General features: G+C 36.1%; 1 protein-coding gene across 2 annotated transcripts in view; it reads right to left on the bottom strand.

Annotated features, from left to right (window-relative positions):
• The window catches only part of lrp2a (low density lipoprotein receptor-related protein 2a), a 74,061-nt gene that overhangs the window by 10,260 nt on the left and 48,802 nt on the right, over window positions 1–14,999 (bottom strand). For both annotated transcript variants that reach the window (XM_053496351.1, XM_053496352.1), the window contains 12 exons: window positions 14,581–14,758; window positions 14,252–14,448; window positions 13,894–14,139; window positions 13,121–13,249; window positions 10,971–11,090; window positions 7,980–8,096; window positions 7,252–7,368; window positions 5,070–5,207; window positions 4,821–4,943; window positions 3,551–3,679; window positions 3,264–3,395; window positions 1,265–1,396 (listed from right to left, as the gene is read on the bottom strand). In XM_053496351.1, coding sequence (XP_053352326.1) covers window positions 1,265–1,396; window positions 3,264–3,395; window positions 3,551–3,679; window positions 4,821–4,943; window positions 5,070–5,207; window positions 7,252–7,368; window positions 7,980–8,096; window positions 10,971–11,090; window positions 13,121–13,249; window positions 13,894–14,139; window positions 14,252–14,448; window positions 14,581–14,758 — 1,758 coding nt within the window. The remainder of the gene's footprint in view (window positions 1–1,264; window positions 1,397–3,263; window positions 3,396–3,550; window positions 3,680–4,820; window positions 4,944–5,069; window positions 5,208–7,251; window positions 7,369–7,979; window positions 8,097–10,970; window positions 11,091–13,120; window positions 13,250–13,893; window positions 14,140–14,251; window positions 14,449–14,580; window positions 14,759–14,999) is intronic.

The following is a 14,999-nucleotide window of genomic DNA, read 5'->3' as shown; positions in this document are numbered from 1 at the left end:
AGATTAATCTGCACTAAGGATCGCGACAGAGCAGTGTTTCCATTAGAAAGAGAGAAAGAGTGTGTGTGGGTGTGTGTGTGAAAGCAAGGGGAGGAGGGGAGTGTGCGTGAAGGCGAGAGGAGGTGTGTGTACTGTATGTGTGTGAAGGGGCACAGTGTCTAATGACAAAGTGCAGGCTGATACAGAGAGGGGAGAGAGAAAATGGATCTTTAACCTCTCTAATAAGACTTATACTGTATATGCTTTATATGCGCACACGTGTTATAATAAACACACACACGTGTATTATAATAAAGAGTACACACGTGCACAAATGTTGATTATACCAGTGAGAAAGGCGCACAAAGACCGAGCGGGGGGACCATTACCCATTGGCTCGGTGTGATCACATGTTGCTCGGCGCCAAAACAAGAAGCGCAAGCATGATACATGATACTCGCTACTCGTAAACCAAACTTATTCGTTTTCCAAGTTAAAATTTATAAAAAAAACGCGTCACTCACAATCTGAGGTTCCACTGTATTTAATAAAATAACACCATCCACCTAAAGCAGTGTTTTATTGTTGCATAAATAAATGATTGAAGATATTCATTCATTCATCTTAATGCAACTGGTCACAGGGGATCCTGACCCCGAAAACAATGCGTGTGTGGTCAGAACACGCAATAGATGAGACTTCTGCTTCTCACAGTGTTTGAATATAACTGATGCCTTTTGTGCAATGACAAATGTGATGTGCATAGATCAAAACATCTGTCACTTCTTCATAAAACATGATGAAGCACTGGGACACTTTAAACTCTCTTCAATTAAGAAAGTGATTGAATCCTTACCCCATAGGTCTGGTAATGTTATTAATCTGTGCAAGATGAAACCAAATATTAAAAAGGAAAATATATAATTTATTTTTTTTATATAAATAATGACTTAAATGATAAATATATGGTGCTTCATTTGCTTTTCTAATCCCACTATTGTTAAGGTGATCCAGTGATATTCAGGTGTTCCAGTGTTTCATCACGCTTATCAAACATGTCACACATTTGGACATATGCACTCTACAGTTGTCTTCATGAAATATATAAATTTCAGTCCTGTGCTTGGGTGGGGATCACAAAATGCAACAGCTTTTGGTAGATATGACTGTTTTCTTTAATGTTCAAGATACAGGAAATTATTCCAAAAAAAAAAACAGTCATGAAGAGAGAAACAGAGTGAAAATAATGCTGAGTCATGTTAACTAAAACAGCTTCACTGCTCACCTTCAGCAGCACATTCAGTCCCATGCTGCGGTCCCACAGAGCGAAATCCCTCAGCACAAAAACACTCATAACTGCCCTTGGTATTTTTGCACAGCTGGGGACAAGTGCCATAGAGTTCACATTCGTTCACATCTACAGAGGAGTAGAAAAACAGAAAAAAACATTTAATAATTCAGAGGAACTATAGCCAGTGCACCTTTAACTAAATTCATTTTATTTAGGGGATATATTAAGAGAGGAAAAATGAGAATTTAGTGTTGGGATGGCTGTACTATAACTTGTTTCAAGGATAATAAACATCCTTTAAAGTCATTTTACCAGTGTAACTTTTATTAGTGTAACTGTTTCTTTCAGCCAGATTAAGGGACATCTAGATCTTATGATACAGAAAAACGCTTTTGGTTTGTTTTGTTATTAGTATATGCTATGCAGCACCGCTTACACTGGTCATCCTACTGTATGTTGCAAGCTGTTCTATTAAAAATAATAGAAATATAAAAAAGATTTCTCACAATAATACCTGCAGGCTAGTAGGTTGACCCAGATAAGATTCAAACATTCAAAGAATAAATCAGCTAAACCTATTTGTTTTTAAAGTAAGGTGCTAAATGCTTTTTTCCTCCTTCCTGCTAGCTGTCAGAAAGATAATACAGACTGAATGCTGTCTCAACCAGACTGTGATGTTTACTGTATCTCTGTTTACTCCTACTGTTTCTGTGTCCCTTCTTCTGCTGGAGATCTTTCTGATGGCAATTAGGCCAGACTTTTTTTTTTCTTTAATTAGATAGTATTAGCTTTGATTCATCATCCAATCGTAATCTGGTGAGCATTTTGGATTAAATGCAGACGTGTATGCAACATATTGACAATTAACAAATGCTCTCTAAACTACATTTTGCCATTGTAAATTTACATCAGTTACGTCTGGTGGTTCTTTTTGATTAAATGCCGACAAAAATAAAATAATGCAATTAAGAAATGCTTTCTTTTACACCAAATGATCTGTCATCCAGTAATTGTGGGAAAATCAAGCACTATTTATTCATTTATCATGCAAATTTATTTATAGTTTGTTGGTTAGTTCAATTAATTAAATCATTAATTGAATAACTTAAATAATTCTCACTTCTTAAATGATTTAGGTGAACATGCAAGTTAAACGGTCTTCCTTAAAATTATACCACAGCTTTTGCAGAAAATGCAAACAGCTTGCATCTTCTGTAAATATTTATATTTTGTGCAAGTTTTTCTCATTTGTTCTTTTTTTTAAGTTTATGAAGTGCATTACTTCCACCTACTGAATGGAAATGTGGAGTAGATGATTTCCAGGCAAAAAACATTTTTAAGGAACATGGCATGTGAACAATCAACAACACAATTTATACAGCATTTCAAATATCTGTTCTAAACACTGTAACCTCCATTTATAGAAAATGTAACAAAAAATCATAATGTCCAAAAATTTATTTAATTGAATTTACAGTCTAGCTATGATTCACAGCTTTACTTGTTTGCAATTTTTCAAAATAAGGTGCAAACTCAAACAATTTGTTTGAAAATTGAACAATTTTAGGACTAAAGCTTCAGTTCAAACTCTGAAAATCTTCTTTAGTAGTGTGCACTACACTGAGCTGGTAATTTCATGACAATATTAACATTTAAATTAATTTAAATTAAAAAAAAATTGTGAACTATTATTTGGCTTGTAATTACTTATCTAATAAACTAATAAACTTATCAGTCGTTTAATTTTGTTAAAACTTTGTCAAACTTTAAATAAGACAGTTGATAAACTGTTGACACTACTTAAATGGTCTTTTCTTTTTTTTTTTTTACAAATATTCTGTCAGATCCTCAAACACCAGTAATATTTCATTTACCATGGTAGACAATAATTTACAGGTGAAAATGATTGGTGTTCACAATCATTTTAAAATGTATTACAGTGTGTTCTACTGTGGATGCTGGTGTTGTTACATGCACATATGAATTTACACACCTTCACAGGAATTCCTGTTGTCCTCTCTGGCTTTATAACCCTGCCTGCAGGAGCAAATAAAACCTCCACCTGTCAACTCAGTGCAGTTATGTTCACACAGATTCTCACTGCAAGAGCGTCCACTACCAGGGTCTAAAACAGAACGGAAAAATCGAAATCTGTGTCAATATTAACCTTATGATAATGATATAGTAGTTAATGAGGTAACCAAGCAGTGAAGAAGCAAATGCAATGGCTGGTTTGTAGTATGTGTATGTCAGAGGTGACTGTTGGTTAATGTTACGCACTACAGCCCAACTCATCTGTCTGATCTCCACAGTCATCATAATCATCACAGACATATTGCAGAGGAATGCACTGGCTGTTCCCACATTTAAACTCATCAAGAGTGCAGGGCCCGTGAGTGGGAGTCGTGCCTGAAAGCAGAAGAGGAAATCATCAAGACCCATTACATTAGAGATCCCTGCTGCCTGGAAGCTGTAAAACATACAGGACCAGATTTATGGAGTGACCGCACTGTATGCCTCATCTAACACTAAGAAGAGTCAACCCACTGTAAATAACATGACCATGAAGAAAATTGGTCAGAAGAGGTTTATGCAAATTATTATTATTATGTCCCAGGGGCTCATAAATGTTTTTTGCAGCCAATAGGTGTCAATTATTTGCCATTAATTTAATCAATATAAATGTATTAACCAATAATGTTGTGGATAATATTCCTTATAGCTCACATATCACATATCTAGCTAACTTATTCACCACAAGAGGGCGCACTTGTATTTCAAGCTGTCTTTGACAGCCTTAATGCTTGTTTAAACTATATGTTTAATGTTTATGTATTGTCTTACAACAGTAATTTGGGATGGCTAGAATTGCATATATAAAACTTAAAGTGAAGTAAAAATGCATCTTGTTGTTATTATTAATAATTCATAACATTTAGATTATTCATAGTGAAGAAATATTGGTCAACTATCAGGTAAGAAAAATGTGTGAAAATCTAAACCCTAGCTGGATCCCTAGGAACCCTAACCTTTGCTTATACATATGCTAATAATCTTATGTATAAGTTTTTAATAAACCTATTTAATTCAAAGAGCCAGAAACTAAATAAGTAAAAATTAGTACTAAATATATATATTAACATTATAAATATAAATATTATTATTGCTTTAATGAATTAATACATTTGATAATGGTGTTTTTACAAAAAAAAATCACTGGGCACAGAAATCTGATTTTATAATAATAATAATAATTATTATTATTATTATACATTTATTATTATTATTATTATTATTATTATTATTATTATTAACATTAATAATAATAATAATAATAATAATAATAATAATAATAATAATTACTAAAATATTATTATTAATACTTTCCTCTAAAGCTCCAAAAAAAAATTAAACCACTAAAAACTATGTTAAGAAAACTTAATTAACAGTTTAAGACTGTTTTAATGTTCTGTGTACGTTATCTTTTATCTTTTACTAAAGGTTTACTCTGCTGAAGATATTTGCTCTACTGTAGTTAGTATATACTCACAGTGCTCCTGTTTTTCATCTGTTCCATCTCCACAATCATCCACTGAATTGCAGAGTTCATGGCTGTAGATACAGCGGTTATTGTCACAGCGAAAGCGGAAAGGGGGATCACATGGGATATCCACTGAAGAAAACACATATCGTCTCATTAATTTATATCAGTTACTATTTTCACTTCTTAAGCACATAAGTTCCTGTTGAAATAAAAAACTCTTAAATGTATATGGTGTTTATGTATATGGTGTCTCACAGCAAAGATGTAGCTCTTCGTCTGATCCATCTCCACAGTCGTTGTCCCCATCACACCTCCAGTGCTGCTGAACACATACATGATTCTTACACTCGAACAGGAAGGGAGGACAGTATGTGCCATTTGGGTAACGGGTTGCTGCAAAAAACACAGACAATATATTTACAGACTTGACCTGTTTATTTAAATCTATATTACATGTATGTTTTTATTGCATAAATGTGTCCTTTGATCTTTTAGATCCTATGGCTAATGTTTCATGCTTTTTTTGTTGTTGATAAATGCGGCATGTCATGATATAGGAAAATGGATCTGAATAGTGCAATTTGTGGCATTTACTTCATGTACGTATGCTCTATTGAGTATATACACCGATCAGCTAAAACATTATCTCCTGACAGATGAATAATATTGATTTTTCATGTACAATAGAAGCTGTCAAGAGGAGGGATATATTAGGCAACACGTAAACAGTCAGTTCTGGTTGGAAGCAAGAATAATGGGCAAATGTAAAAATCTGAGTAACTTTCACAAGGACCAGATTGTGATGACTAGATGTCTGAGCTGGAGCAGCTTCAAAACAGCAGATCTTCTCAGGTGATCCCCTTATACAGTAGTAAGTAGTGGCAACCCTGCCACAGTGCAACAAGTATTACAGAAAGGTTTGAGAAACCTAAACAGGAAACAGGGTGTCTATATTTCCCAGACCTCAATCCGATTAAGCATCTGAGGGATGCACTGATTTAGGGACCACCTTTAAACTTATACAATTTAAGGGATCTGTTGTTAATGTCTTGGTGCCAGATACCACAAAACACAGAGGTTTGTGACCTCCAGAGGTCTTGTGAAGTCCATGGCAGGACAGGTCAGAGCTGAGCTGAACCTACACAGCACTAAGCAAGTGCTTTTAATATTTTGGTTGATCAGCATAGTGCACTAACTTCTAATTACACATATATGTCATGTAGCAAGGATATGTAGTAAATAGAAACTATTTGGAATCCAGCAACACAAATATATTTCAATAAAGAATAATGTATAATCAGACAAAGTTATTATAACAATACAGTAATGATATTGCCAAAATATAGAACAAAGCATCAAAATCTTAATCTTCTGCTTCATATGATGTAAGAATACATAATGTGGAACCACAATATAGAATTTCATTACATTAGTGATATCAAATTATGAAAAATAAATATTTATTAATAATTATTATTCAAATTTATTTTTAAATAAATACAACATCTTTAAATGAGATTAATGGGAAAGGAACACATCTGCAAAAAATATATCACAGGCTCCCATCATCCTTTCACCCAACTTACAACCCTCATCATAGAGCACTTCAATCTTCTGCCTCTCACTGTCCAACCTCCCTTCACTCTTCCCTCCTCTTTTTCCACAAGTTTATTTTTTTCTCTGGAAAGCTAATAAATTTACACACAGAGCAAATCGTAAAGTATCTATGTTTATTACATACTTAAATATGATCCTGCAGTAGATGAACCATGTTACCATGGTTTTACTTTTGTTGATACTCAGCAAAAGAAAAATAAATGGCATAAGTAAGCCAGATTCACATCATTATTTAATTTGGGCCATATTCAGAGTTTAATTATGCATTCGTAAGGAGAAGTTAATACCAGAATGTGCATAGTAATATTTAGACCTTAATTAAGCACTATAGATGAAATGAAATTTCATGACATTAATGTCCTGTGTGTAAAACTTTTAAAGGCAAAGAAAACATCATTTATTTGATTTTTTTAGTCTGCATTTTCTGTTCCCTATTTTTTATGTTAACAATTAGAGCTTTTTATTAAAAAGATGTTGTAGACGCTTTTAAAAAATGGTGTCTCCCACATTGGGAAAACCTGCTCAGCTAACTAACGTAACTCTAAATACATGCAACATCCTAAATACCATTCTTATAATGTGATGTCATTTTGTTAAATATTTATTAATAATTACTATTCAAATGGATTAAAAAAATAAATAAATACAACATCTTTAAATGAGATTAATAGGAAAGGAACACATCTGCAAAAAATATATTTCAGAGAAACATTACAGAAATGTTGATATGGATGTTTTCAAAAGAGCATGTATCAGAATTACACATTAATAACCCAGTAGTATCTGTTTGACTAATATAAATGAAAGAGGAGGAACTCACGGCAGGATGCCTCATCAGTAAAGTCCAAGCAGTCTGCACTGCCGTCACATTTGAAGCGCTCAGCGATACAGTGCCCACTATCACACTGAAAGTATCCAGGATGGCAAGTTCGCAACTCTAAAAACACAGTTATAGTAAAAAAAAAAAAGTTACACACTACACACCGACACACATCCATATACACATATGTATATGACAGAAGTAAGCATTTAGCATACTTTTTTAAGTAAAATGAGACGCTCTGTACTCGAATGGAAAGCCCTGCTATTACTGTACACAGACTTGACAAAATAACAAAACTTTAGGAAATGGAGTTAAACTAATTATGATCAGTAATCAAGTTAATTTTTTTAAATTTTTGTATTTTATATTTAGGGACAATATTTGTTTGATACATTTGCATAACCATTTAAAATGCACAAATGTTGGCAAGTATTTAGCTGAATAATGGTTTCTTTTGTATTAACTCCTTGTGAATTCCTCATGGCTAATGCATTATCATCACCCTAACTGCTGTCATTTGTAAAATTACAATGCCAAAGTGTTCATGCATGATGCAACATGATTGGTAAGTAAATAATTATTCAGCCATTAATTATACGGGACATAATACCACTAAAACTGATAAAAGATGGTCCTGCATCAGCAGTTTGGGAGAAAGTTGGAGAATGAGGCTGCTACGCCCCCAGTGTGTACTCCCACCAGGCGAACAATGAGGGTCTGCTCACCACAATCCCTTTCATCCGAGTTATCCTCACAGTCGTTGTCATGGTCACACACCCAGCGTGCAGGAATGCAGTGCAGGTTGTCACAGCGATACTCGCTCTCTGTGCATGCTCGAGGGTCTGTGGATGCACAAAACAGTGTCAATCTCTCTCTCCTACCACATGTACACACATAATAAAAACAAGCATTAAAAATAATTTTTAAAAAACACAGTTCACGCAGTGTCCCAAACTCAATTTGCACATGCACCTTTTCAGTATTAACTAAACAGAGGAGAAATGTAAATGCAAGCCATAGTTAAAATTTCAGAGAAAAAACTCAGATAAATTTCCAAGACTAGTACGATGGCAAGTAATAGGACTAGGAAGTTTGTCTGAGAACAAAATACATACAGTAATCCCACGATTGATCTCCCCCCACTTGATTTTTTTATTTATTCCTAAATCACAGAATTTCCCTACGCTCACTAAAAGCATGAAAGAAGTACAGCAGGTGATTCGGTCATTTATAAGCCAAACAAGAATGGGAAGAATTAGCTCAAGTAATTAAAATCAAATCCTGTGTAACACGACTATAACAGCAAATGGGAATCCAAGTAAGATTGAAGGCTAGAGAGTTTAAAGGAAACAAATCATCAGCCAATAAAGATGCTGCACATTTTGAGTGTGTGAAAACAGTACAACAGATATGATGTATTAATCTAAAACAACATTTAACAAATAAGGAAAATCAGTAAGGATTTAATAATTACATAACAATTACATTCTTGAAGGGCAAATCATCAATAAACCTATACACACAAACCAAACGTTTAAGACTGATAAGAGTCTTGGTTATGTTACGTTCTGCTATGCTACAGGATTAAAGGGTTATCTAATGAGCCACAGGTTGTTTTTCACAGCCTGCCACATTTATAAAGAACCCCCCCTCTGTTCTGAGGGCCATTTTTATGAGGTGAGTTCATAGATGAATTCATTAGGAGGAGTAAAGCTGTGAACTACGACATGGCAGCTTCTGTGTGGGGGGAGAGACAAGTGCTGAAAAAATCAGCACCCCTTTCTGTGTAAAAACTCAGTGATTTAGCACAGGCTCCCATCATCCTTTCACCTAACTTACAACCCTCATCATAGAGCACTTCAATCTCCTGCCTCTCACTGTCCTACCTCCCTTCACTCTTCCCTCCTGTTTTTCCACAAGTTTATTTTTTTCGATATAAAGCTAATAAATTCACACACAGAGCAAACCGTAAAGTATCTATGTTTATTACATACTTAAATATGATCCTGCAGTAGATGAACCATGTAACCATGGTTTTACTTTTGTTGATACTCAGCAAAAGAAAAATAAATGGAATAAGTAAGTCTAATCAGATTCACATCATTATTCAATTTGGACCATATTCAGAGTTTAATTATGCATTCGTAAGGAGAAGTTAATACCAGAATGTGCATATTAATATTTAGACCTCAGTTAAGCACTATTTATGAAATGAAATTTCATGATATTAATGTCCTGTGTAAAAAACGTTTAAAGGCAAGGAAAATATCATGTATTCGATTCTTTAGTCTGCATTTTCTATTTGCTATTTTTTATGTTAACAAGTGCTTTTGATTAAAAAGATGTTGTAGATGCCTTTAAATAATGTTGTCTCTCACATTGGGAAAACCTGCTCAGCTAACTAAAGTAACTCTAAATACAAGCAACTTTTCCTAAATACCATTCTCATAATGTCATTTTGTTAAAAGAGTAAAGAAAAAAAAAAATTAAAAAGGAAGTTTAAATAAGACTATTTGTTAAGACATGAGCAACTTCATTATACTTGCTGGCAAAAAAATAATAAAATACTGGTCTGGATCAAGCAAATAACTGGAACTGGGTCTTTCCAACATATCATTAAAACCTGGAAAAACAGTGATAAATCATCAACCTTGCAAAAAAAATTTGGTTTAAAAAACAAAAACAAAAATGACCATGATTGGAGGTCATTCAAACACTTAAAGTTGCATCATGAAAAAGAAATGAACGATAGAAATCTAGGTTTGGTAGTTCCACACAGTCCTCATAGAATTAGGAGCTGTGTGGTCATATGAAAAACGACTTGGTATTGAGGCAAATTGTAAAAAACTAAACAAAAAAAAAACCACGTATTTATTCTATTCCAGAGTAATGGATATGTCAGGGTAGGAAGTGGAGCGCATGAAGTGGTGATGCATCCATCATGCACAGTGCCCACTATACAAGCCTCTGCATGCAGTGCTATGATCTGGGGTTGCTTCAGTTGGTCAAGACTAGGATCAGCAACCTTGGCAATTAAATGAAGTCAGTTGATGATGTGAATTTATTGAATGATTGGGGAATCACAACGTTTTTTTTCCCCCTGATGAATGGCCATATTCCAGGACTAAAATTGTTCTGGAAGCTTGAGGAATCATTTTCGTATCATTTCGGAATATTAGCATGTGCAACGTTTTGTGGAGAAAAGATGTATAGTGTATGAAAAAAATCCACTATATATATGTGTAGATACACTGTGTGTATGTGTAGCTTTTTTTACAATCTGTGCTAAAGCAGCTTCCGTGTGATCGGACCAGATGGGCTAACCATCAATGAGCCTCTTGTGTGTTGCTGGTTCACCGGGTCTCTTTCCTTGGACTACTTTTGGTACTTTTTGCTACTAATTACTGCATGATGTCTGGGAACACACCAGAAGACCTGATATTTTGTAGATGACCCATTCATTTAGCCAGAGTCACTTAGATGCTTTGTAACAAAATAATGTTATTCATTTCACCAGTCACTGGTTTCATTGTTATGGCTGATTGGTGTAAATTCTAAGCTTAATCTCTCTAAATGTGTATCATTGATACTGCAGCACATAAAGTGCTAGGCTTAAACAAATTTATGCCAGTGTGTATCATATTTCTTTTGCAAAAGTTTAAACTCACACAGTGGCATACAGTATAAAGGAAATCGGAAGCAGTTCAGCTACTCACTGCAGTTACGTTCATCTGATCCATCTCCACAGTCATTGTCTCCATCGCACTTCCAGCGTAAAGGAATACACATGTGGTTATCACAGCGGAAATCTCCAGCAGGGTCACAGGTCAAGTCCTCTATAAACATGGCACAGGGGTCAAATTTTAATACACACTAACACACAAAAAGGTCATGCATTCATTAGCTATATTTCATCGGATAAGTTAATGGAGAGCATGTCTTCTTTTTATATGACCAAGTCAGTCTTTTTATAAATAAATATGTCAATAAAAAACTACATCTTTCCTAGACATTTTAACACACAAAAGTTTATTTATGCAGTCAAACATATAATCAACACATTAGAGAAGGTGAAATAAAATACTATTTGTTAATGATAAAACTTGCAATATACAAAACCCAATGAATATGATATAATATTGTGTTCTATGAACTTTCTGACAACAGAGTTTAAAACATGACACTAAACAAGCAGTATCTCTTAACTGTTGAAACTAATTATCTAATCTAATTTTACAATTTGTGTCTGCAGACACAAGAGATAAATGAGACATTACTTAGCACCTTGTTGTATGCTGTTTAATAAAGACATGATGATAAATGCAGCACTTTGAAGGGAGAGGAAACACTGAATTTAATTACAGCTAGAATGAAAGTAGTAAAGGGAGTACAGACACCCCCTCAACATACACATACACATACACACACACACATGTAAATTGACTAGTGAGTCATAGCAGATATGCTACAGAGGAGATCTAAGAAGTGAGGAGAGGAGTAGAGCAGACGCTGCTAAACTTACAGATGCATACACACACACACACACACACAATTCGAGAGGTGCCCCACCTGGCATTCTTACACTCAGATTAGGGAGATCTCTCCTCTCTGTGCAGGATGGCACTAATGGAGTGGGGGGATGCTGATAACACTTGGGAGGACTGGAGTTGTGCATATGTGTGTATGTGCATGTGTGTGTTTCAGGGTTTGACCAAAGAACATAGAGCTCAATCTGCACAGACAGCTTGCAGAGGAATTTTATTTATTTACATGGATACTTCATTTGCATTTAATGTTAGGGTTATATCACTGTGAATTTTGGAAAAATGCTATAACTCCACTGCAACAGGTGTAAGTTTGGACATCTTTTAGTTAAATGGTTTATGTTCTGTGATTCATTTTACACATTCTAGAACAATATTGAAGATATTATAACATATATTGAATTATGGAATTAAACAACAAGAACAATATTAGGAATTATTTTAGGAAATGAATGTCAGCCATTCAGGAATACTTCTTGCAAGAACAGATCAGTATTGTCAAGTGCATTTGCAAAACCCATCAAGCAGCAGGATGGAACCGGCTCTCATGAATATCGTCGCAGGAAAGCAAGACCCAAAGTTATGAAGAATGTCATTTAAATTTAAAAGGTTCAGAAATTACCAATTTACAGCACCTCAGATTAGAGTCATTATGAAGGCTTACAGAGCAGAAGTAGCAGAAACATCTCAATATCAACTGTTCAAAGGAGATTATTGCATATTTTGGATGCCTTCAGTTACAATGTACAAAGAAAAAAAAATCTGGACAACTATGGAATTAGAAAGGATGTCTAAACTTTTGACTGGTAGAGTAAATGCCATTGTTTTAGAACAAACCACTGATGAATTACTGGATGAATTATTATTTTTCCTTAATTAATACATTTAATTATTTCTTTAACTATTTATTTGCTAAACGCAATGTAAATAATAAATAGTTTCTTTTTCATTTAAAGATGCACACATGGGACTAAATTGGTGCCTGACAGAACTAGACCCACAGAAACCATAAATCTCTGCTGTAGACTAGCAGGGGGTTACAGGGAGAGGTCAGAAGAAGTCATTTATCAGAGGAAGCTCTTCGTTGGCTAATGTACAACTGGAGTGTGAAGGGTTGAAAATGCTTCTATATCTCTAACATCATCACACAAATATTTCACACACTGCAAGAAATTCTAGGATATTAATCTGACCAGTACATACAGGAGCTGACCAGTTAAGGTAAGTCGCTTTTTAAGTGCACAGCAATTAGCAAGCTCAAAATCTCCTTGGCACTAGTGAAAACTATTGTTTGTTGCTGTGTGTGTGGGGGGGGCACTCACCACAGTTCTGCTCATCACTGTTGTCCCTGCAGTCGTTTTGTCCATTGCACACGGCCCACAGTGGTATACAGCGGTAGTTTGTGACGCAGTCAAAGTCAGTGTGGTTATCGCACCGATATGCTGGACCCACTATAAACATAATACAACAAAACAGTCAACAACACCATGCAACACTGAAGCAGCCAGATTCACTGAAAACTGTTGTATGGGTTTAAAATTTATGTATATTGTTTCAGATTTTCTCCCTAACTTAGTTGGGTCCAATTCCTCCCCGTCACTAGGGGGCTCCCACATTAAGGCTACTACTACCACTCAGTCGGGAGGGCCGAAGACTATTCTGTGTTTCCTCCAAACCACGTGACGCCAGCCGACCGCATCTTTTTTCAAACTGCTCGCTCACGCACCGTTGGGGCGGCGTAACACACTTGGAGGACAGCGCTATCCGCTCCTTCTGCTTGCGTAAGCTCACAGACGGCCCTGATTGGCTGTAGAGCCGTGAATAATGTGGGAGCACGAAGTACCTCTCATCCCTCCCCTCTGAGAAAGCTCGGCCAATCAGCTCTCTCTAGACCTCCGGCTGCGAGAGGTTACAGCATCACCCGGGAACAGAACCAGTAATTAATCTTTGTGTAAGAAAACACACTACCTAAAATTTGCTTAATTAAAGTTCATGAATAATGCTGCTTATAGTGTTGTCTAGCACACATGTGAACCCACTAATCAAAATACTTCCTGAAAAAATGCAACACAATCCTAACAGATTCTACACTTACTGCATTCATCGATGGGTTCATCTGAATTATCTCCACAGTCATCATCTACATCACACTTCCAGCTCTGAGGGATGCACCGGCCGTTCCTGCACCTGAACTGTCCGGGGCGGCACGTTCTGCTAGAGCAGTGTGAGAGATCCTCATCTGAGCCGTCTCCACAGTCATTCTCCCCATCGCACTGCCATGCCTCTGGGATACAGCGCTTATTACGGCACTGCCACTGGTACGACTCACACTGGTGTGTCGCTGAAAGAGGAAAAAATGACAAATGACATCACTTTGACACTGTGTATGTTTTCAATGAATTTCTATCCAGCACATCTGTAGCATCATGAATGATGATTAAGTTTCTTCATACCACACAGCACAGCATCCTCATCAGATCCATCGGGACAGTCATGATTTGAGTTACACAGGAAATGTGAGCTGGTACAGTTTCCGTCATTACACTGGAACTGACCCAGTCTACAGTGGCGTGGGGGGCACGTGGACGGCTCATCAGAACCGTCCCTGCAATCGCGCTGCCCATCACATTTCCACCAGATCGGGATGCAGCTACACAGAAACAGACAAAGGAAAGAACAATTATTCAGGCACAAAAATGTCAATGTTTTTATCATCATGAAGCAAAAATAAAGCAACAAATCACACACAGGCACGACAGTGGCAAAGGTTCGAGGTGCTCACCGCTCATTGTCTGCACATCTATACTGTGTACTGGAGCAGCTGGGTAAGCAGCGGGCTACGCCCCCTATCTGCACAGTCAGGAAGTGGTCCGGGCATTGACAGGTATATCCCTGCCCTCCAGCTTTTAAAAGACATAGGTGAGAACAGCCGCCGTTGTTCATTCCACAGGGATTGGTTACTGAGGACCAAGAGAGAAACCGTTACACCACATGCATTTACTACAGAGAAACAGAGATTGACCTCCCTCCTACAGAGATAAGACTAGGGTATCTAAAGACCTCAATCTGTCTTGGGAAAATATGTGACTGATAAAAAGGATTGTCTTTCCTGGCCGAAGAAGAGGAGGGGTGAAAACACTTGCGCCATTGTCTTTGTCTTTGTAAATATTGGCACACACTTGAAAATAGCTTAAGCAGACA

The sequence above is a fragment of the Clarias gariepinus genome, chromosome 5 (assembly GCF_024256425.1).
Source record: "Clarias gariepinus isolate MV-2021 ecotype Netherlands chromosome 5, CGAR_prim_01v2, whole genome shotgun sequence".
Taxonomy (NCBI): domain Eukaryota; kingdom Metazoa; phylum Chordata; class Actinopteri; order Siluriformes; family Clariidae; genus Clarias; species Clarias gariepinus.
Note: the sequence above shows the minus strand (reverse complement) of the source record. Positions and strands in the feature narration are given on the sequence as shown.